At 38.2% G+C, this 25,944-nt stretch overlaps 2 protein-coding genes across 6 annotated transcripts in view; one reads left to right on the top strand and one right to left on the bottom strand.

The window, feature by feature from the left end:
* Nucleotides 1–5,904, bottom strand: part of LRRTM3 (leucine rich repeat transmembrane neuronal 3) — a 198,343-nt gene extending 192,439 nt beyond the window's left edge. Inside the window, exons 1-2 of the mRNA XM_043926202.1 lie at nucleotides 5,355–5,904; nucleotides 3,477–5,008 (exon numbers count right to left, since the gene is read on the bottom strand). Coding sequence (XP_043782137.1) covers nucleotides 3,477–5,008; nucleotides 5,355–5,358 — 1,536 coding nt within the window. The 5' untranslated portion in view covers nucleotides 5,359–5,904. The remainder of the gene's footprint in view (nucleotides 1–3,476; nucleotides 5,009–5,354) is intronic.
* CTNNA3 (catenin alpha 3) overlaps nucleotides 1–25,944 on the top strand; it is a 1,812,800-nt gene that overhangs the window by 769,179 nt on the left and 1,017,677 nt on the right. The window lies entirely within an intron of this gene.

Here is a 25,944-nt window from a genome sequence, read left to right as displayed (position 1 = left end):
TATTGAAATTTGTTTCCCCCAACCCAAATTACATTATATTTGAGTATTCTACCTATGTAAATACTCCCACCTACTGATATTCGGCCAATGCCGATGATTTTAAATACGTTAAAGTATTTCTTATCTATTTTTTTGTTATGTTATTACTTGTTCTTCATCGTAGGACATTTATTTCTAGACCTCAGTTCCAGTTCTGTGGCCTCTGGGCATTACTAAGTAAGTCAATATACAAAATATAAAGTCACAATGTTACACTATAACAATGTTTCCAAGGGGGAGGAATTAAATAAAAGTAAAATCGGATTCATGTATCAAAAACTATATGTTGAAAACCACACTTACATAGGAATTTAGGATGAAAACTAACAGAATGTTTGCATAGCTGTGGTTAGTCTAACCAGCCACTGGAGGTCACTGCTGCTCCATAGAAATACAGTTTATTGCCTCCCTGTCTGGTTAGGTAGTTGGTTCATCAAATTAAGTTAAAAAAAAAAAAGGTTTAAATTATTTGAAAAGATGTAATGTCAACATCTTTAGAAAATATAAACTAATTTAAAAGGAATATATCTTGGATAAGTATTGCTTAGAAGACTGTGGCATTCTGAATATATTAACTCCATGCTGCGGTAGCACTGTGTGTACTGGGGCTCATAAAAATTAGAAAAAAAAAACATACTTTTCAAACACTAAACTGTATTTCCTCTCTCTTTGGTAAAGCATTCAAAGACTGAATCCATTCTGCATTGACACATCTCTGTTGTATAGTTCAACAGGTCAGGCTGTTTACTTAACTGTTGTCTAGTTGGGGCAGAAAATGAAATATCAACTAATATGCAGAGTTTAAAATGCTTATGAAAACAGATTTATGGTTTGCAGTCCAAAATTTGCCATGGGGTGGGTGTGAAGACAACAAATTTTGAGCAGGAGAACATTAACCAGTCAGCTTTGCTAAATTTGTAGTGGTGAACCAGTGATTGTCTAACCTACAAGAATTATATACTAGAGATGCTTCATTCCCAAAGAAAGGGAAAATAATTTTTTTTATAATTTCATGTTCTGAATCAAAATTACTTTTACAATCTAAGGAATTTTATTTTGGTTCTTCTCTAGTATTAAATTTATATATAGCTAAAGTTAGGCGTTAAAAAATGACCAGCCTTCAAATTTTGGTTATTCATGTAATCTTAACACACCAAGTGGTTTTGAATTTTAGAAACACTTTTAAAACAACAAGCATATTTTATATATACTAGCAGTAACACAGCATTGAGAATTTTCAAAAATTTCAAAATATAAAGGTAAATATACCTTGCCTAAATTTATTTGGTACCCATGACAAATGAGGCAGAAGTTCAAATCAAAGAATAGAAAGGGGCTTTTTCACTTTAACACTGCATTTAATTAATACAATCATCTTTAGTACAGGTAAAAATGAGGCTGACCAAAGAAAATTTCTTTTTTTAGATGAAATATGTATTTACTGACATTTTATGAAAAAGGTAAAATTACAACTCCAGTGAAAAACATCACAGTAGGTCCAGTCATCCAGTTCATAGTACTGTGAGGAATTATTTGCATTATTAATCAATTGGGAATCTGGGACTATTTGCAATTAATAAATGTATATCCAACAGTTATCCATGGACAAATATATTATAGCTATGATGCTTCTCTGAACTGGTGTCTATTTAAGATTTAATCAAAATCAAAGTACTTGAAAAATCTACTTTAGATGTTCCTTTTTCTTTATTGCTTATAAAAGTATGATTTTTATAATCTGGCTTCTTTGCAATTATATCTCATGGTGACTTGCCTAGATTTTTCCTCTCAGCATATGAAAAGCCTCCAAACTATATAAAAATGCTGGTAAAAATAGCCATTTACTTTTTCTTTTTTGCTGCAGCGATTCTGTTTTGAAAGAACAGGGGCATGGTTAAAGACATAGGGCTTGACAAGTCAAATTAAATGAAACAGGCTCAGTGTTGCAATTTGTGATTTTTGCTCCCATAATGGAATTGTTCATTTTAGAGAATGAAAAGCAGACTAAAGACATTTTTCTAAAATCTAAATGAACTGTAGTCAAAGTTACTTAAATACAGAAGCTATGATATTTGTGCTGCAGTCAATAAACTTTCACCATCGACATAAAAACATGCATGCTGCTTGCATATTGCCAGCAGGGTCTGTACAGATTCATACTGATGAATGGAATTCACAATACAGATGAACATGGGGACACTGTAACATTAGCACTGTAACATCAACAATAGAGAAACAAAAGACAACTGCCATGGGGTTGGTCTTTTTTTCTTGTAAGATTTATTTTGTCTTATTAAGGTGTTGTCAAAACTATCCTTTTCAATGGGTGGTGGAAATTGAGCCTTAAAATGTGTTGTCTACACCTCTGAATGAAATGTCAGTCATCAGGGGACTGGCCTGTGTGCAGGGCATATAGTGAAACACAACAGGACAGCCTGACAAATCCCCAACAGAACAGACAGAGCTCATGATTCCACTCCCTACATTAGGGTCCTAAAAGAGCTGGAAAGAGAAATTCTGGTAAGCTTCTAACCACATGCGTTTAGCAAGCTGCATTCCCGTTTGCAAGCCTCATCTCTGAAAACTTAAGGTGAGGATATGTGGAAAAATCTGCCTCCTCAAATTTGCCTCTTTCCTATTTTATTTATTTATTCACTCATTTTGGCTATGTGGAGGCTAAAAGAAATTGACAGTGAAACCTCTACTGTGATTTTTACAGAGATGGATTTCAGAGACAAGGCTTCAAGTCTAAACTTTGTGTTTTTACTGTCTCCTCACATTTTGCAGTCATCTACTTGCAACAATTTAACCCTTCCACAGTTTTCCTTAGGCTTGCTTTATTGTAATTCAAACACGTCTGAAAACTGCTCTGGTGCTGCTTTAGCAGAGCACTGTCTTTCAATAGTTTCCTGCAATTTTCTTTTTAAGCTAGGCGTTATTTTAAGACTGCCCCTAAATGTTCCTATAATCAAGTCATCTCCTAGAATCAGTTTCAGCTCCAAGTACCTGGGATCATTCAGGTTTTCCTTGATTTACCAATGAACTGCAAACCTTCTAAAACTGTAAATTTGGTCCTCCCAGAAGGAGAATAACAGCAGATGTGAGGGGTCACTTATGAAAGAAGTTTTATCTTAAAACAAGTGTGACATTAATGGAATCAATAAAAGGTTGTATACAATAGGCATTATATTAAACCAGAATCCAAGCTTCACATTGATTGTGGTATCTAAATTTCAGTGGGTTAACTATGTATGAAAGGAAAATGACCCGTATTATGAATGTACTAAAACAGACGGGGAAGGAAGGACTTTGCCAGCAGAGGGAGAGGGAGAGGGGTGGGGAGAGGGGTACCACGTTCCCTTTATAGTCCCCAGAGTTCAATAAAGCACCACTTATTTCCCAGCTTTTAAGAGCGCTTTGATCACAATGGTTCATACCTCACACTCCCTGGAGCCTGATTTGCTATAGGTGCAGGGTCCCGTCCCGTTCAGCAGCATCTCGCTGGTCTCTGTGTTGGTGGGTTTATAATCTACGTAAAATTCCTGGGTGCTGGGAGTCATTTGCTTTAGGGACTGTCGTTTCTTTTTCCTGTGTCTTCTCATGAGGGAGCGCTGCTGCAGCTGCTTCATGCTGGCAGGATACCGCTTCCACGACACGTAGATGACGAGCAGGATGACAAGCACAGACAAGAAAAGGGCCACGCTCCCCGCGATGATTTTATGAAAAGAGATGTGCTCGGTGTCAGCATCGGTCTCGGGGCCAGGCTCCGTGGCCCCCGCCGTGGGGGGCAGGGGGGGTTTGCTTTCGTGCTTCGGCCTGGGGAGCTTGGGCTTAAACGTTGGCTTGGGGAGCGCCCTGGCCAGATCAAACCTCTCTGTGGTACTTTTGCCACAGATGCTGTAGTTCTTCACTGCATCAATCACATTTACTCCTTGCAGCTCTTTGGGACTGGCACAGATAATTGTATTCTCCCTCAGTCCTTTAAAACTTTTCAGCCAGTTTACCAGGGAACAAATATTTCTGCTGCATTCCCATATATTCCCGGCAAGACTGATGTCATTGAGGGATATCCAAGAATCCAAAATCTCTTGACCAATAAATGTGAGCTTGTTGGAATCCAGGTTGAGGCGCTGCAGATTTGGGACGCACTGGAAAACACTGGGTCCACTAAAAGCTTCGATCTCATTGCCTGATAAATCAAGCCTTTGTAATGAGCTCCAGGTCCAGGACATGGTCTGTCCTATGACACTGATTTTATTCCACTGCAAGTACAGGTTCTGAAGGCTCACCAACCTTGGAAAAAGGGCCAGATTGAGCTTAGAAAATTGATTGTGCTCCAGGTGAAGTTCTTTGAGTCTGATCATACCAGCAAAGACATTCCTGGCTAAACTTCGGATCCGGTTGTATCCCAGGTCCAGAAGTTCCAGGTTGCGGCAGTCTTGGAATATTCGCACTGGGATGGTTCTCAGGGAGTTAGACCGGAGATGTAAACTCAGCAGCTTTCGCAAGCCCCGAAACTGTTCAGATCCCAGAGAATGCAGCTGATTGTAGGACAGATCCAAGTTCCGTAAATTTGTCACAGGTCTGAAGGTATTGTTGAGAAAATAGGAGATTCTGTTGGAACTCAGAATCAACTCTTTGAGTCTGCGTATTCCATTAAAAGCATTCTCATCAATATTGCTGATATGGTTATGGTCAAGGTACAGCCAGGTGAGCTGGTTGAGCCCTTTGAATTGATTATACTTAAGTTTTTGAAGGCTGTTATAGCGAAGGGACAAACCTAAGCAACCAGCAGATATACTTGAGGGTATCTCCTGTAATTTCTGAGATTCACAATATACCATTTTGCCTTCACACCTACAGCCCTTAGGGCATCCTCGTTCAGCAGAAGAAAGCATTGTCAGTAAGACAGTGGGGGCTATAACCAGTGCTACAGCTGATCCGCTCAGTAGCCTAATTACATTGAAACCTGGAAATAAAAACAACTTAGAAAAGTTATCCCCCCAAAAAAGAATGAATTTATTTTTTAATCAAGCAAAAATAAGCATATATTTTCTTTTTTAGAAATTTAAATGTACAGAACAATATTTAACATCAAATATCATCTCCTTATCATTTAAAGAGAATTGTCTTTAGGCTTTTTTTTTTTTTTAACAGTTAAGCAAGGAAACATGTTCACTAAGCAGTTGAATTTATAGTCTTAGAGCAGAGCAAGGTAATCTCTACAATAATTAAGGCAGAATTAATATACAGACTAGTGGATTCTTTTGCTTTTGTTTTTTTAAGAAGAAAAGAAGAAAAATGACAAAACATACCCATCCTTTGTATTGTTCAAAGGTCGTCCTTAGGTCTTTTGCTTTGGCTTAGGGGGCCACTTGCGTGACAGCCCCTGTCAGCTGCACTGTAGTGAGTCAGGGCTCGCTGACACCCAGGAAGAAAAATTGGACCCCTTGGGAGATGGACCGATTTTGGAACATTATTCTTTGCCAGCCACGCAGAACACTCCAAGAACAAATAAATCCCAACACCGCATTCGCAGCAAAACATCAAAATCTTCCTAGGTAATAGGATCTTCATGGATATTACGTTTTTGCATCTTTACAGTTTTTTTTTTTTTTTTGGTGGGGGGGAGGTGGTGTAAAAAAAAAAAAAAAAAAAAAAACTGGCTTCTACAATTTCTTCTTATCAGAAAGCAAGATGTATTCCTTCAGGCAACATGAGGCTACCTGAGCTGCCACATCTGTATTCCATAGCCCAGCATTTCTGGTGGCGAGCACCCAGTTCAGCCACAGAGCTGCGTTGGAGCCCAGAAGGCAGGAGAGCCCTGTATCGCGCACACGCTCAGCTCACTTCTGCAGACTGTCATTCTGAAAGCCGCTCAGACTGTTGCTTTGGTTTCAGTGAATGCAGTCTTATGTAAAGCTGCCCCCAGTGGTGAAGAACATTATGGGCATGTGCAGAAATGTCTCTCTTTTATCTTGCAAATGAGCAGGCTCTCTGCTGGAAAATGAATGATTCTTTTGGGTGGCTCAATAGGAACTGAATGGTCACCGTAATCAATAACTAGCAACATTTTCTGTAATTTCCAAGTCTTGTTTTACAATTTGGCAATGTCTTTATTGTCTGCATCCACTTAATCGCTAAACATGTACTGCCCAGAGTTTTTCTGGAGCTTGACATGAAGTTCACAGACCGAATGTCAATTTTTCTTAACCTCAACGTAGGCTTGGAACTGAAATTTATAAAATGAATTATTGAGCTTTTCACAGAGAAGCATTAACTGGCTGCCCATTTGACCTCTTGGAGTCACAATGATTATATTATACAAGATGTCTCAGGATGCTATCACACATACATTTTGGAACAGAGAGGATAACTAATGACATATAAAGTACTGTGTCCAATAACCTTTCTGGTTTTCCCACAAAAGACATAATTGATTTAATTGCTTATGACTTGGTTTGTTGTTTTTGTTGCTGTCATTGTATCGTTTTTTTAATCAGAAGAGAAATAAACCCTGTTTAGTGTGAGTACAAGAATCAAGAGAGCATTTGGTTCAGTTTGTTGTAGTGCTTCAATGGGCTATCTTATTCTATCTGTAAACAATATTATGATGTAGATCCCATTATGCCCTTCATTTTAAAGATGAGGAGACTGAGACTGGGAAAGTTACCTTGCTCAAGGTCCTATAGTAAGTGGTAGGATTGAGATTCAGAACCATATCTCTCTTATACTTGAACTCTAACCACTAGATGATCCTGTTTGAATAGCATTGTTATCTTCACTTAAAATGAGTCAAGTGAGAATTAGCCTGATTAAGTCATTTTGGCAAAGAAGCTGTAATAAAATAAAATTCTCGATTTCTAGAACAGGGTTGCATAAACTTCTTTGATATACTTCTTCTAATAAGTAGTCTAAAAACTAAAGAGGAAAGGCTTAGTCTAGTGATTAAGAGGATGAATTTTGCACCTAGGTTCCAATCCTGACTGTATTTTATCAGCTCTGTAACGTTGACTATGTTTCTCATCTTCTCTATGCATTAGTTTTGTCTTCTACAAAATGGGCATCATAACCAAATTCTATTTAATAGAGAATTTGAGAATTAAGTCATCTCCATATCTGTAGAGTATGAACATGACATAATCTTAGACTAGTATGTGGCACTTAATAAGCCTGTGTTAATTGTTATTTGAATAATATCAACTTTTCTATACTTGCTGATATTGCATGTTATTTAGTATTGAATAGTGACTATCGTGACTGTCATTAACTCACAAAGAACTATTTCACTGAATGTTTTTTATTGTTTATAATGGATTTCTGAGATGCTCTCAGTCCTGCCTTCTTTGATGAGAAGTATTCGTAAATCTCCATCATCTCAACTTTATCTTTAAAATGAATATTTAAAGTGGACCATAACTCGTAATTAATGTTTGATTTTCTTCAGCAGAGCAGAATATGGTTACATCTGCCCCACAGAGAAAACCATTTTGTTTAAAAATAAATGGTAATTTAATTTTTCTTTTTAAGTTTTCCTTGCTAGTCTTTGTTAGGTGAATTGGTTGTGGAAAATCATGGAAAGCTTTCATATTTTCAAAGGATGGGAGGCTCGGTAACAGTTGTGATAAACAAAAGGGGCTGCCTAGGTACAGTCAGATTTCTCATATAAGATGCCATTAATAGGACAATGCGTGCAGGCTAAGCCACTTCAGTCATGTCTGACTCTTTGTGACTCTATGGACTGTAGCCCGCCAGGATCCTCTGTCCACAGGATTCTCCAGGAGTGAGTTGCCATGCCTTCCTCCAGGGCATCTTCCTGACCCAGGGATCGAACGTGTGTCTCTTATGTCTCCTGCATTGGCAAGCAGATTCTTTGCCACTGGTGCCACTTGGGAAGTGTTTCCTCCCAAATTATTATGCTATGAATTTACATAAATCCCCCAGAGAGCTTGTTAAAAAGGTAAATTTCCCAATCCCTCCCCCAAGATTTTGATTCAAGGAGACAGAAGAGGCTACATTTATCAGCAGACTCTGATGGACAGCTAGGTTTAAGAAACACACTGTAAAGGAATAAATAAAAATAATAAATTTTCTCCTAGTAGGAAGAGAGGACATATAAAACTATGATATTGTGATATAGTTCTGTGAGGACAAAAATAAAGTTTTATCTGCTTTGGTTTTCCTAAAAACTGCTGTAGCACTTGGCACATTTTAGATGCTCAATAAATATTTACTGAACAGTCACATTTTTATGAGGGTCAGAGTACATTTAATGTAGGATAAACTGGTTATGTAATGCTAGTCTTGTATACATAGGATTGATCTCTGCAAAATTCCTCTGCCAGTGAGATTGGGTACAATTTTGGAGAAAGTGTTCTTTAAAAATGTGTGTGAAAAGGCAAGAAATTGGGAAGTGGAAATACTCGGATGGTCAGCATGTGATCTCACTTTTGATATAGACATCTCTTGTCTTTATAGTTAAACTGTACATTTTTTGAGAATAGTAAATATAGGTTTGAATATTCCCTTTGGCATTTTACACCTTTTATCATCTAACATCCCAAATAGGGCTTGACAATTTGTATCTATTAAAAAAGACTAAAGAGAATACTATTTATAACTCCTCTATCATCCCTGTTGCTTGAAGGGCTCAGATTTTCCTCTTCACCATCTCTGCTTCTCTTTAGGAAGCAATCATTGCCATGTCTGTTTTCCCAACAGCTGCAGAAGGCTGCTCTAGGATGACTGGAGGTCCCAACAACTTTATGTTTTTATTCTTCTTTCATTCTATGACAGAAGCACAGATGAGCCTGCTGAGAATGTAGTTTGCTTACTTTACTTTTCCTGGGATAAATCTTGGATCAATATGGTGAATGACATTTGCTGTGTGTTATACACCGTGCCATTAGCAGACATTTTTCTGGTATCTTGGCTTCTGATCTTGCCTTGCTCCATAGTTCTGACTTTACAGTCACCTTTTGGATCTCAAAGTTGATTTTTTCTCTTAATGCTGACTATTGATCTCTTCTTCAACAGTAATCAGTAGTCATTCTTGAACTGGGTCTGACTGCAGGTTCTCTGGGTGCCTCCTACTTTGGCACTAATCCTTCAGCCAGTATCACCACCAGGTCTCTCCTGGTTCATAGTAATAAAGTGCTTGAAGAGGGAAGACCATGCATGAGGCTGGTAGAGAAATCCAAAATTAAAATAGTGAAGTGCTAAACCAGACTAAAAACTTGAGGCTACGGAAATCACTCCAAAGACATAGTGTCTTTCTCAAAAGAAAAATTCCTCAAAAGAAAAAATTTTCTTTCTCAAAAGAAAAATAAAACCTTATATTCAAAAAGATTTTACTAATCTGCTGGTTACTTTTTAAAGTTTATTCTCCTTCTACTTGTTGACTACTGCAAGATGATCATTTCTTATTTGCCTTTCAAAATAAGCAAAATTATACTACACTATGTATTTAGCAAATTCATTTGCATTTAAAACCATGTACAGAACAAACTATAAACTACCTGACAAATTAAATTTCCCCAATGAATCTAGGGCCTTAATGATTTATATACTTATGGAATATAGTGTCATGTATCTAAAGACTTTTTTATTGCACTTACAGTACTTCAAAAAGCTTAACATATTTTGTTTAAATTGGGCAAATAAATCCAATCTCGGTTATATAATGCCAGAGTTCAGTCTAATATGAAACTGAATTGCCAAATATAAACTTAGAAAATAATTTAAAGTGGATATTGTGCTTATGCTGCTGTGCTCAGTCATGTCTGACTCTTTGCAACCCCATGGATTGTAGCCCACCAGGCTCCTCTGTCCATGAAATTTTCCCAGGCAAGAATACTGCAGTTGGTTGTCATTTCCTCCTCCAGGAGATCTTTCCGACCCAGGGATCAGACCCACGTCTCTTGTGTCTTCTGCATTGGTAGGTTTGCTAGCGCCACTTGAGAAGCCCAAAGTGGATATACTGATGTCTAAACAATGGGTAGGTCTCAGAGATTACATTTATTTAACAGTTTGGGTAACCACTATGTCCTAGACACTGTTCTAGACACTGAGAGTACATTAGTGTACAAAGCAGATATCTAAGCTTACATTCTGAAGGAGTAAGATGAACAATAAAAATAAGACAAATAATAAAAGTAGTATATTATTGGGCTTCCCTGGTAGCTCAGTGGTAAAGAATCTACCTGCCAATGCAGGAGACACATGTTCAGTCGCTGGGTTGGGAAGATCCCCTGGAGAAGGAAATGGCAATGCACTCCAGTATTCTTGCCTGGAAAATCCCAAGGACAGAGGAGCCTGGTGGGTTATAGTTCATGGGGTCTCAAAGCGTTGAACATGACTTAGTGACTAAAGAGCAACAATTATAGAAAAAAGAAAAGTAAAAAAGACAGTGAAGATTAGGAGTAGAAGGATGAGGTAGATTTCAGCTAAAATAGGATGGTTAGGCCCACTAAGAAAGTGGCTTGAGCAAACCTTGAAGAAGATGAGGTTTTTAACTTTAAATATATTTATGGGGAGTGGCCAGTGCAAAGGCACTCAGGTGGGAGCAGATAATGTGTTCAATGAATAGCAGAGGCCAATCAGTCTAGAGTGTAGAGAGCATTGGAGAAAGTAACTGGAGATGAAGTCAGAGAGGAAATAGACTGTAAAGGGACAAGAGTAAAAGCAGGGAAGCCAGTAAGGGAGGATATTATACTCATCAGGAGAGAGATGATGGTGACTTGGACCAGGATGGTATTGTTACAGAGGGTGTATGTGGTGTCTGGCTGCTTGCAGCCCAAAAAGCATATAAAGAGGCCAGGTTGGTGGAAAGGAAATTTGCTTTATTTAAGATGCCGGCAACTGGATGGGAGAATGGTGGACATCAGTCCAAAGGCCAACTCCCTCCACACATGCACAGTGACAAGCAGGGGGTGAGAGCTTTATAGGTGGATGAGGGGGAGCTACATGCAGAAACAGCACAGTTATCTCTGACAGTCATCTTCAAATCAATCATCATTGGTCTGACCAGCATCATTTTGGTTGTTTTAGGTTCAGTTAATCTTCAGTTCCAGGGTCCATTTGTTCCCATTTCTCTGCGGCCAGTTCTTGGAATTGTGGCAGCTCATATCCTGGGTACAGTCTGGTCATCTTGGAGTTAACTGCTCCACCTGGTGTTCTAGTATCTATAAGACAGCTCACAGGATATGGCTTAGAATATTATCTATAGCCCTTGAGAAAGAACTAAAGGTCCTCGACTATACTTAATGACTACATTATTATTATTTAGTCTCCTTTGAGTGTTTTTCTTTGTTTTTGCATTTCTCACTTCTCTGATTAATTCTTTGACTAAAGTTTTCCACAGACAAAAGGCAGGCAGAGGACATAGTAGGGGGCAGGGACCATAGGATCCTGCTCTGATTCAGCATCAGTGAAAGTGGTGAGGATTGGTTAGATTCTAGACTTACATTGAGGTAAAACCAGTGGAGATTTCTAATGGATTAGAAATTGAGGTATGGGATAAATAGAGAAATTAAAGATGACTTCTAGTTTTATGGGCTGAGCAACTGGAGGGATGGTAAAGCCATCAACTGCTTCTATAGGTCAAGTTTGGGGAATAACATCAAGAGTTCAACTCATTTGAATTATGTTTGAATTTAGCCCTCATTTTTTGTGAGACTTTAATTTTTGCAGCATGTTCTTAATTTTAGGCCTCAAAACACCGTGATGTATTTTCCAATATTTTATAAAATGATTAGCAAAATTAGGCACTAAACAATAGCAACATGGATTTCTATTTAGATGTCCTAGACAGTGGCAACATCCTTGCAAATGGTCTTGGAGGGCATGGAACCAGACGCTTTGATGAAAATTAAAAATTATATAAAGACCAGATATGATACCATTTGGACTTAAAGTTTTAGAAAATAAATTTGGTGAATCTGAAAGGTTTTTCTAAAATAATTTAGAGAATGACATATACTTTTTATTGCATATGCCGGTTGACATTTGGAATTTGGAATTGATTCTGGCCAGTCTTCTTAGGGTCTCAGTTTGCTTATCTACAAAATAGGACTCATAAAACCTGTGCTTTGAATCTCTAAAGTTTTTATTTAGGATCAAGTTCCATAATTTACATATAAATACATTGTAGACCCTAAAGTGCTATAAAATATTTCTGAAATCTGAGTACCTATGAGAAAATTAATTTTTCTTTGAGTTTCATCTAGGTTCTCTGTTCATCAGCATACAGTGGAACAACGTGTATCTAGGGTCACTAACATGACCAAGGGCTTTCCAGGTGGTGCTGTGGTATAGAACTCACCCACCAGTGTGGGTTACGTAAGAGACATGGGTTCAATCCCTGGATGGGGCAGACCGCCTGGAGGAGGGCACGGCAACCCATTCCAGTATTCTTGCTGGAGAATCCCCATGGACAGAGGAGCCTGGGGGGCTACAGCCCATGTAGTCACCAAGAATCAGACATGACTAAAGCAACTTAGCACACACATAACATGACCAAGGGTTGAGTTAGAATTTAGCAATATTATAAAAAATCCTCAGTACTATGATTTCTAATACCATAGCCATTTAATATACAGCATGAATCATTGACATTCTGTGTTCTAACGCATAAAGTGCTTTCACCAATAAGTGCATGTAATCTAGATGTTGAAAAGAGATTCATGTTTTTGACTTGTCACCATATCATGTAATAAGATGGTCAAAATGCTAACATAGATACTTCCAGCTATGAAAATTTTATTTTCTTCATTTCTAGTTGGTAGAATACTCATACGCATTTGTACATTTATAACTATATTCTGCTCATCCATCGAGGTATTAACATGTTTCTGAAATATCCTTGGTTTCCATCTGCTTGCTTCAAGGGCTCCATTAAAAACCATGTCCGGTCACATATGGTGATGAGTGGATATCTCTGACTTAGATAAATGGATGAAGAAATTTCCAGGTCTGACCATTAAAATGGTTTCTCAGTGTTTTTTTGGAAAGAGGCAAATTAAGTGAATGAGACCTACAAGAATATATAACACATTTGCCTATCCCTCACTTAAATAAATAAACATAAATAAAGATACATTTATGTTACAGCATCAATCTATACTCTCAGGTTTTATTGCTTTACTTACTGTTAGTTTGCACAGAAGTAGCACTACAGAGAAAACTGAGGATAGAAACAAATAACAAATTCTTAGAGTGCAACAATTATTGGTTAACTTCTGACGATGAAAGACGGCATATGTACATTAGTTCCTCAGTCATGTTCGATTCTCTGTGACCTCATGGACTGCATCCACCAGGGTCCTCTGTCTATGATCCCAGGCAAGAATACTGGAGTGGGTTGCCATTCCCTTCTCCTGGGGATCTTCCCAACCCAGGGATCAAACCCTGGTCTCCTCCATTGCAGGCAGATTCTTTACCATCTGAGCCACCAGGGAAGACTTCTGAAGATAAAAAGACCACGTGAATTTAAGGATACAGTTAATATTTTTTTTAGTGGATATTTTAAAACATACACAATATAGAGAGCTTACCATAATAAACATTAACAGTTATCAATATTTTGTTAATTGTGTTCCATCTATCCCCATCTCCCTTCATACATACCCACACATTCACACTTTTCTTTTTTCTTTCTGGAGTGTTTTAAAAAGCAAAGCTCAGAAATCATGTCATTTTACACGTATGTTTATATATTTCAGTATGTAATTCTAACCAATAAAATTTTTTAATTTAACCATCTAGTATTACTATACCTAACATATTTAATGGGAGAAGGCAATGGCACCCCACTCCAGTACTCTTACCTGGAAAATCCCATGCACGGAGGAGCCTGGTGGGCTGCAGTCCATGGGGTCGCTAAGAGTCAGACTGAGCGACTTCACTTTCACTTTTCACTTTCATGTATTGGAGAAGGAAATGGCAATCCACTCCAGTGTTTTTGCCTGGAGAATCCCAGGGACTGCGGAGCCTGGTGGGCTGCCGTCTATGGGGTTGCATAGAGTCGGACATGACTGAAGTGACTTAGCAGCAGCAGCAATATATTTAACAGTAAGTTTTTAAAGTTGCTTTGTAGTCAAGACCTAAGTAAAGACCAAGTACTATGTTTTATTTTCATGTTTCTTAAGTTGCTTTAATTTTTTAAAGTCATAGATTTATTGGGAGGTACCAGGTCATTTGGACTGTGGCTTGTTCCATTTTTAAATTAAATTGATTGCTTTCCCTATGTCATTTAACTTGTAAGGAGCAAGTTTTAATGACATATAGTTGAGTAAGAGTCCACTCAACTAATTTAAACAGGACATCCAGCCCCAAATTGATACTTGGGGTATTTATTCATTCTTGTTAGCAAATTTAACACTTGCAGAACTTAGGAATATATGAGGCTTAGAACTTGAAGGAAAATATGTATTTCTATTTAGTGTAAATTCAGTAATTGATCAAATCACAGATTTGGTGAAAATTAATGTTAAGGTATCATGAGCTTGAGTTGGTTTACCATTCATATTTACTAGTATTCCTGTTCTTCACTTTTTACTGTACTTGCTTTTTGTTGATAATTATCAAAAACAGATATTTGATATTGTTCCTTGCTAAATAAACCTGTTAATTTTTGCATTAATATTGGGATAGTCTTCTAAAAGAGGCTCAAAAAGTTACTTTCAAGAGAGCAATCACCAAATTCAATTATAGTCATTTTTATTGAGAGAAATCAGTTTTCTAGCTTTTCATTTGGAACAAATTCCATGAAGGAACATGTGGCACCAGAGCTACAGTGTAAAATTTATGTCATATATATATTCCCAAACTTCTTATAATTTCTCACAATAGAGCAAAGATGTTTTAGAGTAACTATAAAAGTCTCTTAACCAAATTTTCACCTTAATACTTGATGCTTTACTTTGCATGCATTTATGGCTGTGCTCTGAATATCAAGTCACTACTGTTTAAATGATATAATAATAAACATTTTGCTATGTTTGCTTTAGGTATATTCTGATGTATAAGTTTTTTTTTTAAAGAAAATGTTCTCTCTTAGTCCATGTGGGCTACTCTAACAGAAAATGATAGATTAGTGGCTTATAAACAACAGAAATGTATTTGTCACAGTTCTGGAGGCTGGAAACTCTATGATCAGAGGTGTTCAGATTCCATGTCTGGTAAGGGCCTCCCTCCTGGTCCATAGATTGCCATCTTCTCTCTAAAACTTCACATAGCTCAAGTGGCAAGGGCTCTGATGGACCTCTTTTATGGGGGCACTAATGCCATTCAGGGCTTCCCAGGTGGCTCAGTGGTGAAGAATCCTCCTGGCAATGCGGGAGTTGCAGGAGTTGCAGCTTTGATCCCTGGGTCAGGAAGATCCCTTGGAGAAGGAAATGGCAGTTTGCCCCAGTATTCTTGCCTGGGAAATCCCATGGACAGAGAAGCCTGGAGGGCTGCAGTCCATGGGATCACAAGATTCAAACAGGACTGAGCACAGAAGCAGGAATCCCATTCACTTTATCACCTCCCAAAGGCTCTACCTCCAAACACCATCACTTTGGGGATTAGGTTTCAACTTGTGATTTGGTGGAGGTGGAACACAAACATACATTTTTGTACAATAGTAGATTTTCTATTGTACTTTTAAAGCATTATGTATAATATTTTCAAGGCACACTAGTGTATTTTAAAATTTGTCTTCCTGACAAATATATGAGCATTAAGAATTAAATCCCCAAGCCACCAGGTAGAGAAAGGTAATAGAAATATGGATTTGGATAAAACAGCATATATTTCATTGGTTCTATTTTTGTTTCTGAAACAATGTCTAATTTTTTTTAAAATTTGCTGCAGACCTGAGAGATTCCCTGGTGGCTCAGAGGATAAAGTGTCTGCCTGCAATGCGGGAGACCCGGGTTCGATCCCTGGGTTGGGAAGATCCCCTGGAGAAGGAAATGGCAACCCACTTCAGTATTCTTGTCTGGAGAATCCCATGGACAGAGGAGTCTGGTGGGCTACAGCCCATGGGGTTGCAGAAAGTTGGACACGACTGAGTGACTTCACTAAGAGATTTTAAACATCTGATAGAAAAGAAATTCTGAAAAAAAAAATAAAGGAAAGAAATTCTGTGTAAGTTTTGACAGTGTAGTAGCAGAGAATAGGAGCTGTGGGTCTTTATGTTACATTAATATATTTCAGTCTATTTGGGGACTCTCTTGAACTAGGCTAGAGAACCCTTCTCTGTACTGTAAATGCTTAATCCTGATTGAAATGTACTTAGGAATCTCCCGTGGCTCGCAGCAGAGCCCCCATGTGGCAAACTTGTGATTTAGGCAGAGGCTGACTGAGTCCCTGGAAGCAAATGCCATGCTTCTCTCATAAAAAATAGCATTTCTTTATCTGGTGCTGGGGATGCAAGAGTGAGTAAGACCAAGCAATCATTTACCATCAGAGGACTTGCACGTTAGTTGATGAGACAGTAAAATAGAAACATTATAGACACACATTGCAATGTCAGCTGGGCTTCCCAGGTAGCAATAGTGGTAAAGAACCTGCCTGTCAATGCAGGAGACATAAGAGACTTGGGCTCGGTCCCTGGATGGGGAAGATCCCCTGGAGTAGGTAATGACAACCTGCCCCAGTGTTCTTGCCTGGAGAAACCCATGGACAGGGGAGCCTGGCAGGCTACTGTCCATAAGGTCACTGAGTCAGATATGACTGAAGTGACTTAGCATGTACACACACATACACACACACACACACACACACACAGAAGGCAACTCAGGTGATTCTATGTCCCCTCAGATGTAATCTCCCTTTGGGATTTTCATTGATTACCATCAACACCTTTACAGTGTTACCGCTCCTTGGACACTTCAGCCTTCAGCCCGAGTAGACATAGTCTCTTTTCGGAACAAGTGGCACAGGTGAAAGGTTAGATAATGTTTTAAGAATTTTTTTTTTTTAATTAAGAAATTTAGGAGGTAACACAATGGGAACAGCCATAGTAACATGACTCATACAGTGAGACTTACACAGAGCGGCTTTCTGAGATCCAGTTTTCTGATTGGGGGTTGGTGTCGGGAATATTTGCTCCAACAGATGTGAACCCACCCAGTCAAAGCCTGCTCAGGCCTCATCAGTCATATCTTATCCTTACACAGTAAGTCCACTGTTCAAACAGGAGTTTCATACATGTAAGTAAAAGAGAAGCCTTTCCCCCAAGTATCTCCTTGCCTGGCCCTCAGTGATTTTCTTTCACATCCAATACTTGGTCCTCAGGTACCTGTGGTGACCCAGTTCTTTCATATATTTTTTCCACTTATTGACAAATGAATTATATGATACTAGCTGATAATGGCTTATAGTATTAGCCTTCTCGGCATGTGCTGTGCTATGCTTAGTCACTCAGTCATGTCTGATTCTTTGTGATTTTCTGGACTTCAGCTCACCAGGCTTCTCTGTCCATGGGGATTCCCCAGGCACGAACTGGAGTGGGTTTCCATGCCCTCCACCAGGGAATCTTCCCAACCCAGGTCTCCCACATTTGCAGGCAGATTATTTACCATCTCATCCATCAGGGAGGCCCAAGAGTACTGAAATGGGTGGCCTGTCCTTTTTCAGGGGATCTTCCCAAAGGAGAAGTCGAACCGGGGTCTTTTGCATTGTGGCTGGATTCTTTACCAGCTGAGCTACCAGGGAAGCCCAGCCTTCCCAGTATACTTGAAATTTAATAGGTAGCTCTGAGAAGTGGAACATATTAAGGTATCAGAAAACTAAATTTTTTGTACATAGTTTGAAAAGCAAATATAAGAAGAGATTTGTATTAAAAGTACCCATACTTGCTTTTCTTTCTCAGCTTCTTCACCAATTCCTTTTTTAGATTCAGTCACTTTATTTTAGCTTTCATTTCCTTCTCATAGTATTTCTGAATTTTGTTGAGATTTCCATTTCTTGCTACTGTAACTGAAGAGGTCGTATCATCTTCTGTCTTACTTTCTTACTTCCTGTGTTAACATAGTATTCAGTAAATGGACAGTACTTAATTTAGGATGACTAGGTAAGCAATGCCACTGTTGGATTAAGTGGTATACTTGGTAGTGCTTCCATTCACTTTCAACTTCTTATTTTTCTTAAAGTTAAGAATTGTCTCTATTCTCTCTCCCTCGAGACCCCCTAATTTGCTTAGTTTTGTCTGTTCCTAGAATTAGTTGTTTTTCCCAATAGTTGAAAAGACTTGTCGAGTGCTTAGTTTTTCCAAATAGTCATTTCAGACAATCCCTCTCCTCTGCAGCACTCCATTTTTCTCTTCCCCAATATCTAGTTATTGCTGTTAACCTAGCCCTCCCTTCACCATTCTCCAACTGTGATATCCCCTGTTCTTGGATCCTATGTATTCCTTGTCTTATTTTGTTGAAACATATCCACTAGTAGATTCCTAAGAGGGTGCATGTGAAAAAAAAAATCATGTCTGAAATTTTTTAAAATTTATCTTTACTGATTAATAGCTTGGCTGCATACGTAATTCATGTACATAATATTTACAATTGGAAACCACTTTCTCAGAATCTTTAAGCAATTGCTGCACTGTCTTCTCACACCCACTCCTGCTGCTGATTATCAGATGTTATTCAGATTCCCTCTCCTTTGTGTGTAGTCTATTGTTTACTTTGGAAGCTTTTATGGAACATTATTTTCCTTGCTATTTGAAAATTAAGTAAGAATATATCTTTGTTTGGTCCTTTTTTCATCCATCGTACTGGGTATTCGGTGGGTCTATAAATCTGGAGACTTGTGTCCTTCAGTTCTGTAAAATTATGTCTTCTTTTTAAACTACCTCTCTACCCATTTTCTCTGTTCTCTCTGTTTCTCTCTCTCTGAAACTTTTATTGTGCAGATTTTGAACTTCTTGGATTGATACTTTGGCTTTTCTTTCCTATTTTGCATCTCTTTATCTTTCTGTCTTTGTTTCAGGTGATTTCCTCAGCTTTATGTTACAATATTTAACTTACTAGTTTATTAAAAATTTAGATTAGGTGTCAGCAAATGATGGCACAGTAAAATCCAGCAGTGATGCTACTGGGTCGGGGGTGTAAATAAAGTTAAGTCTCTGTAAATAAAGGAACACATTCATGTTCATTTATTTATAGATTGTCTATGGATGCTTTCACCCTGCAATGACAGAGTTTAGAGACTGTTAAGTCCTGAAAGCTTACAATATTTACTATGAGTCCCTTTGTAGAAAAAGTTCTCTGATCTTCCCTCTTCTCCCAATTTAGTTGATCATATTTGTTATCTCCAGGACCTCTGTGTTGGTTCTCTTTTTTTGTTTTCTGAATATCATAATGTTTTATTCTATTTAACATGTTTTATTTTACATCTCTTCTCATCCTGAGGATACCACATGGAGTGTGTTAGTAGCATGCAGCTTGCTGCAACGCCACTGTCCTCTGAGGTAACTTAATCAGTTTATTTCAGTCTGTTTCATGATGGAAGCTTTTCTCATATGTTAAGTGTCTTGTGTGTTCATTCAGACCAATGAGTGAGGGAGGCACTAAAAACTGAGAGAAGGTCCCCTGTGTGCAGGCAAGCTTTTGGCTCTGGACTTTGTGGTAGTAGGATTTAATAGTAAGCTTGCCTTTTTCACTGAGGAAGGTCCAAATGAATCATTATATAGATTTGTTTCATTCAGAGAAGACCCCCAATCTCCTGCACTACAGCTGCAGGCTCCCAGGGTTCTAGGACAAAGCAGAAAATTTTATATTTTTATTCATTAAAACTACTTGAAAATTTACACATTTTCAATATCTATAAATGTTTTTAATTTGCCTGAGCCTAACAATTTCTAGGGCTTTGTTGAATGGCTCAGTCCATATAGGTTCTGCATGTAATGCAGGAGACACAGAAGGCTTGGGTTCAATCCCTGGGTTGGGAGGATCCCCTGGAGGAGGAAACTGGCAACCCATTCCAGTATTCTTGCCTGAAAGACTCCATGGATAGAGGAGCCTGACAGGCTACAGTCCAAAGTGTCTCAAAGAGTCAGACATGACTGAGCAACTAAGCAAGTACGCAGACAATGTTTCCTTAAAATAATGAGTTTATAATTTTATAATTAAATATAGATAATATTAATAGCATTTTATGTATGTTTTCTCAAGAAGTCAACTATAGTCTGAATTGAAATATAGATTTGTTTTCCCACTTTTTTGTATAAAAATTTTGATTTCATTTATTATTATCCCTTACACTTTAGAATGACTTTTCAAATTGAAAACTATATCATTTCAGTTCAGTCACTTAATTGTGTCCGACTCTCCACGACCCCATGGACTGCAGCATGCTAGGCCTCCCTGTCCATCACCAAATCCTGGAGTTTACTCAAGCTCATCTCTTTTGAGTAGGTGATGCCATCCAACCATCTCATCCTCTGTCGTCCCCTTCTCCTCCTGCCTTCAATCTTTCCCAACATCAGGGTCTTTTCAAATGAGTCAGCTCTTCGCATCAGGTGACCACAGTATTGGAGTTTCAGCTTCAACATCAGTCCTTCCAGTGAACATTCAGGACCGATTTCCTTTAGGATGGACTGGTTGGATTTCCTCACAGTCCAAGGGACTCTCAAGAGTCTTCTCCAACACCACAGTTCAAAAGCATTAATTCTTCTGTGATCAGCTTTCTTTATACTCCAATTCTCACATCCATAAATGACTACTGGAAAAACCATAACCTTGACTAGATGGACCTTTGTTGGCAAAGTAATGTCTCTGCTTTTTAATATGCTGTCTAGGTTGGTCATAACTTTTCTTCCAAGGAGTAAGCGTCTTTTTATTTCATGGGTGCAGTCACCATCTGCAGTGATTTTGGACCCCCCCCCCCCCAAAAAAAAATTCTACCATTATTTTCACTGTTTCTCCATCTGTTTGCCGTGAAGTGATGGGACCAGATGCCATGATCTTTGTTTTCTGAATGTTGAGGTTTAAGCCAACTCTTTCACTCTCCTCTTTCACTTTCATCAAGAGGCTGTTTAGTTTCTCTTCACTTTCTTCCATAAGGGTGGTGTCATCTGCATATCTGAGGTTTTTGATATTTCTCCTGGCAATCTTGAGTCCACTTGTGCTTCATCAAGCCCAGCATTTCTCATGATGTGCTCTGCATATAAGTTAAATAAGCACAGTGACAACATACAGCCTTGATGTACTCTTTTTCCTATTTGTAACAAGTCTGTTGTTCCATGTCCAATTCTAACTGTTGCTTCCTGACCTGCATACATATTTCTCAAGAGTCAGGCTTTTCAAATTTATTTTTGTGACTTTAGTAGTAAAAAAATTAGAAAAACTTAAAAACAATATGTAGATATATGGTTTGTGGAATTGTGTGTATGTATATTTTTTTATTACTAAGAATTAGAGCTTTAAAAGTAAATATAATATTTCAACTGTGAAAGTCCCTCAGTCATGTCAGACTCTTTGTGACCCCATGGACTATACAGTCCATGGATTCTCTGGACCAGAATACTGGAGTGGGAAGCCTTTCCCTTCTCCAGGGGATCTTCCCAACCCAGAGATTGAATCCAGGTATCCTGCATTGCAGGCAGATTCCTTACCAGCTGAGCCACAAGGGAAACCTTGACATTAGCAGGTTGGTATAATCCCCAGACAGGGTTTCTGCCATAAGCCATATAAAGTCACCATGGAGCCACAGATTAGGACACAGCTCTTGGTTCACGCTTGTACCTCTCTTTCAATCAATCACACATACAAGCACACCATAGAGTTAATGAAGTACAGCAGAAAACGTGCTTGCCAGGAGAACAAAGAACTAGAGCTCCAAGCATCGTTACCTTGTCCTAAACAATCCCGAGTGAGCCCCCAAGATGAAAGGTTGTCACTGTGAGCCATGAAAGATGCTGGGATTCTTGGCCTCCAGAGGAGAGGAATTTGATCCAGAGCCAATGACGAGGCTTGTACTCAGAGCATTTGTGTAATAGAGTTTTGTTAAAGTATAACAGAGATAGAGAAAGCTTCTGACATAGACATCAGAAGGGGGCAGAAAGAAGGAATCAACTAGGCAACCATTTATTTATGATCCAAGTATGCAGTTTGTATCTCTGAGTAACAAAATGCGGGCTTCTATTCAAAAACTAGTAATAGGTATCACAGTCATATAAATCATTGATTTAATTCATTGGCTGAGTTTGAGACCTGACTTCCTCCTAAAGGCAATGTTCTACATTGATTCTATCTTTTTTTCTTTAGTATTTAGTTAAAATCATGAAAAGATTTTTGACTTGGTGTACATTGGTTTCAAACTTGCTGTTTTTCTACAGAGATTCTCTAGGTTTCTGCCTAGAGAAACCAAACAATTAAACATGTCACCTCCTGTATTGGTCATTAGTCCTAATTCTTTTTTTTTTTTTTTAATTTTTTTATTAGTTGGAGGCTAATTACTTCACAACATTCAGTGGGTTTTGTCATACATTGATATGAATCAGCCATAGATTTACACGTATTCCCCATCCCGATCCCCCCTCCCATCTCCCTCTCCACCCGATTCCTCTGGGTCTTCCCAGTGTACCAGGCCCGAGCACTTGTCTCATGCATCCCACCTGGGCTGGTGATCTGTTTCACCATAGATAGTATACATGCTGTTCTTTTGAAACATCCCACCCTCACCTTCTCCCACAGAGTTCAAAAGTCTGTTCTGTATTTCTGTGTCTCTTTTTCTGTTTTGCATATAGGGTTATCGTTACCATCTTTCTAAATTCCATATATATGTGTTAGTATGCTGTAATGTTCTTTATCTTTCTGGCTTACTTCACTCTGTATAAGGGGCTCCAGTTTCATCCATCTCATTAGGACTGGTTCAAATGAATTCTTTTTGACGACTGAGTAAAATTCCATGGTGTATATGTACCACAGCTTCCTTATCCATTCATCTGCTGATGGGCATCTAGGTTGCTTCCATGTCCTGGCTATTATAAACAGTGCTGCGATGAACATTGGGGTGCACGTGTCTCTTTCAGATCTGCTTTCCTCGGTGTGTATGCCCAGAAGTGGGATTGCTGGGTCATATGGCAGTTCTATTTCTAGTTTTTTAAGGAATCTCCACACTGTTTTCCATAGTGGCTGTACTAGTTTGCATTCCCACCAACAGTGTAAGAGGGTTCCCTTTTCTCCACACCCTCTCCAGCATTTATTGCTTGTAGACTTTTGGATAGCAGCCATCCTGACTGGTGTGTAATGGTACCTCATTGTGGTTTTGATTTGCATTTCTCTAATAATGAGTGATGTTGAGCATCTTTTCATGTGTTTGTTAGCCATCTGTATGTCTTCTTTGGAGAAATGTCTGTTTAGTTCTTTGGCCCATTTTTTGATTGGGTCATTTATTTTTCTGGAATTGAGCTGCAGGAGTTGCTTGTATATTTTTGAGATTAATCCTTTGTCTGTTTCTTCATTTGCTATTATTTTCTCCCAATCTGACGGCTGTCTTTTCACCTTACTTATAGTTTCTTTTGTAGTGCAAAAGCTTTTAAGTTTCATTAGATCCCATTTGTTTATATTTGCTTTTATTTCCAATATTCTGGGAGGTGGATCATAGAGGATCTTGCTGTGATTTATGTCGGAGAGTGTTTTGCCTATGTTCTCCTCTAGGAGTTTTATAGTTTCTGGTCTTACATTTAGATCTTTAATCCATTTTGAGTTTATTTTTGTGTATGGTGTTAGAAAGTGTTCTAGTTTCATTCTTTTGCAAGTGGTTGACCAGTTTTCCCAGCACCACTTGTTAAAGAGGTTGTCTTTTTTCCATTGTATATCCTTGCCTCCTTTGTCAAAGATAAGGTGTCCATAGGTTCGTGGATTTATCTCTGGGCTTTCTATTCTGTTCCATTGGTCTATATTTCTGTCTTTGTGCCAGTACCACACTGTCTTGATGACTGTGGCTTTGTAGTAGAGTCTGAAGTCAGGCAGGTTGATTCCTCCAGTTCCATTCTTCTTTTTCAAGATTACTTTGGCTATTCGAGGTTTTTTGTATTTCCATACAAATTGTGAAATTCTTTGGTCTAGTTCTGTGAGAAATACCGTTGGTAGCTTGATAGGGATTGCATTGAATCTATAGATTGCTTTGGGTAGAATAGCCATTTTGACAATATTGATTCTTCCAATCCATGAACACGGTATGTTTCTCCATCTGTTTGTGTCCTCTTTGATTTCTTTCATCAGTGTTTTATAGTTTTCTATGTATAGGTCCTTTGTTTCTTTAGGTAGATATACTCCTAAGTATTTTATTCTTTTTGTTGCAATGGTGAATGGTATTGTTTCCTTAATTTCTCTTTCTGTTTTTTCATTGTTAGTATATAGGAATGCAAGGGATTTCTGTGTGTTAATTTTATATCCTGCAACTTTACTATATTCGTTGATTAGTTCTAGTAATTTTCTGGTAGAGTCTTTAGGGTTTTCTATATAGAGGATCATGTCATCTGCAAACAGTGAGAGTTTCACTTCTTCTTTTCCTATCTGGATTCCTTTTACTTCTTTTTCTGCTCTGATTGCTGTGGCCAAAACTTCCAACACTATGTTGAACAGTAGTGGTGAGAGTGGGCACCCTTGTCTTGTTCCTGATTTCAGGGGAAATGCTTTCAATTTTTCACCATTGAGGGTGATGCTTGCTGTGGGTTTGTCATATATAGCTTTTATTATGTTGAGGTATGTTCCTTCTATTCCTGCTTTTTGGAGAGTTTTAATCATAAATGAGTGTTGAATTTTGTCAAAGGCTTTCTCTGCATCTATTGAGATAATCATATGGTTTTTATCTTTCAATTTGTTAATGTGGTGTATTACATTGATTGATTTGCGGATATTGAAGAATCCTTGCATTCCTGGGATAAAGCCCACTTGGTCGTGGTGTATGATTTTTTTAATATGTTGTTGGATTCTGTTTGCTAGAATTTTGTTAAGGATTTTTGCATCTATGTTCATCAGTGATATTGGCCTGTAGTTTTCTTTTTTTGTGGCATCTTTGTCAGGTTTTGGAATTAGGGTGATGGTGGCCTCATAGAATGAGTTTGGAAGTTTACCTTCTTCTGCGATTTTCTGGAAGAGTTTGAGTAAGGTAGGTGTTAGCTCTTCTCTAAATTTTTGGTAGAATTCAGCTGTGAAGCCATCTGGTCCTGGGCTTTTGTTTGCTGGAAGATTTTTGATGACAGTTTCGATTTCCTTGCCTGTGATGGGTCTGTTAAGATCTTCTATTTCTTCCTGGTTCAGTTTTGGAAAGTTATACTTTTCTAAGAATTTGTCCATTTCATCTAAGTTGTCCATTTTATTGGCATAGAGCTGCTGGTAGTAGTCTCTTATGATCCTTTGTATTTCAGTGTTGTCTCTTGTGATCTCTCCATTTTCATTTCTAATTTTGTTAATTTGGTTCTTCTCTCTTTGTTTCTTAATGAGTCTTGCTAATGGTTTGTCAATTTTGTTTATTTTTTCAAAAAACCAGCTTTTAGCTTTGTTGATTTTTGCTATGGTCTCTTTAGTTTCTATTGCATTTATTTCTGCCTTAATTTTTAAGATTTCTTTCCTTCTGCTGACCCTGGGGTTCTTCATTTCTTCCTTCTCTAATTGCTTTAGGTGTAGAGTTAGGTTATTTATTTGGCTTTTTTCTTGTTTCTTGATGTAAGCCTGCAATGCTATGAACCTTCCCCTTAGCACTGCTTTTACAGTGTCCCATAGGTTTTGGGTTGTTGTGTTTTCATTTTCATTCATTTCTATACATATTTTGATTTCTTTTTTGATTTCTTCTATGATTTGTTGGTTATTCAGAAGCGTGTTATTTAGCCTCCAGGTGTTTGAATTTTTAACAATTTTTTTCCTGTAATTGAGATCTAATCTTACTGCACTGTGGTCAGAAAAGATGACT

Source organism: Cervus elaphus, chromosome 15 (assembly GCF_910594005.1).
Source record: "Cervus elaphus chromosome 15, mCerEla1.1, whole genome shotgun sequence".
In the NCBI taxonomy this organism is placed as follows: Eukaryota; Metazoa; Chordata; class Mammalia; order Artiodactyla; family Cervidae; genus Cervus; species Cervus elaphus.
This window is presented reverse-complemented; position numbering and strand designations above follow the sequence as displayed.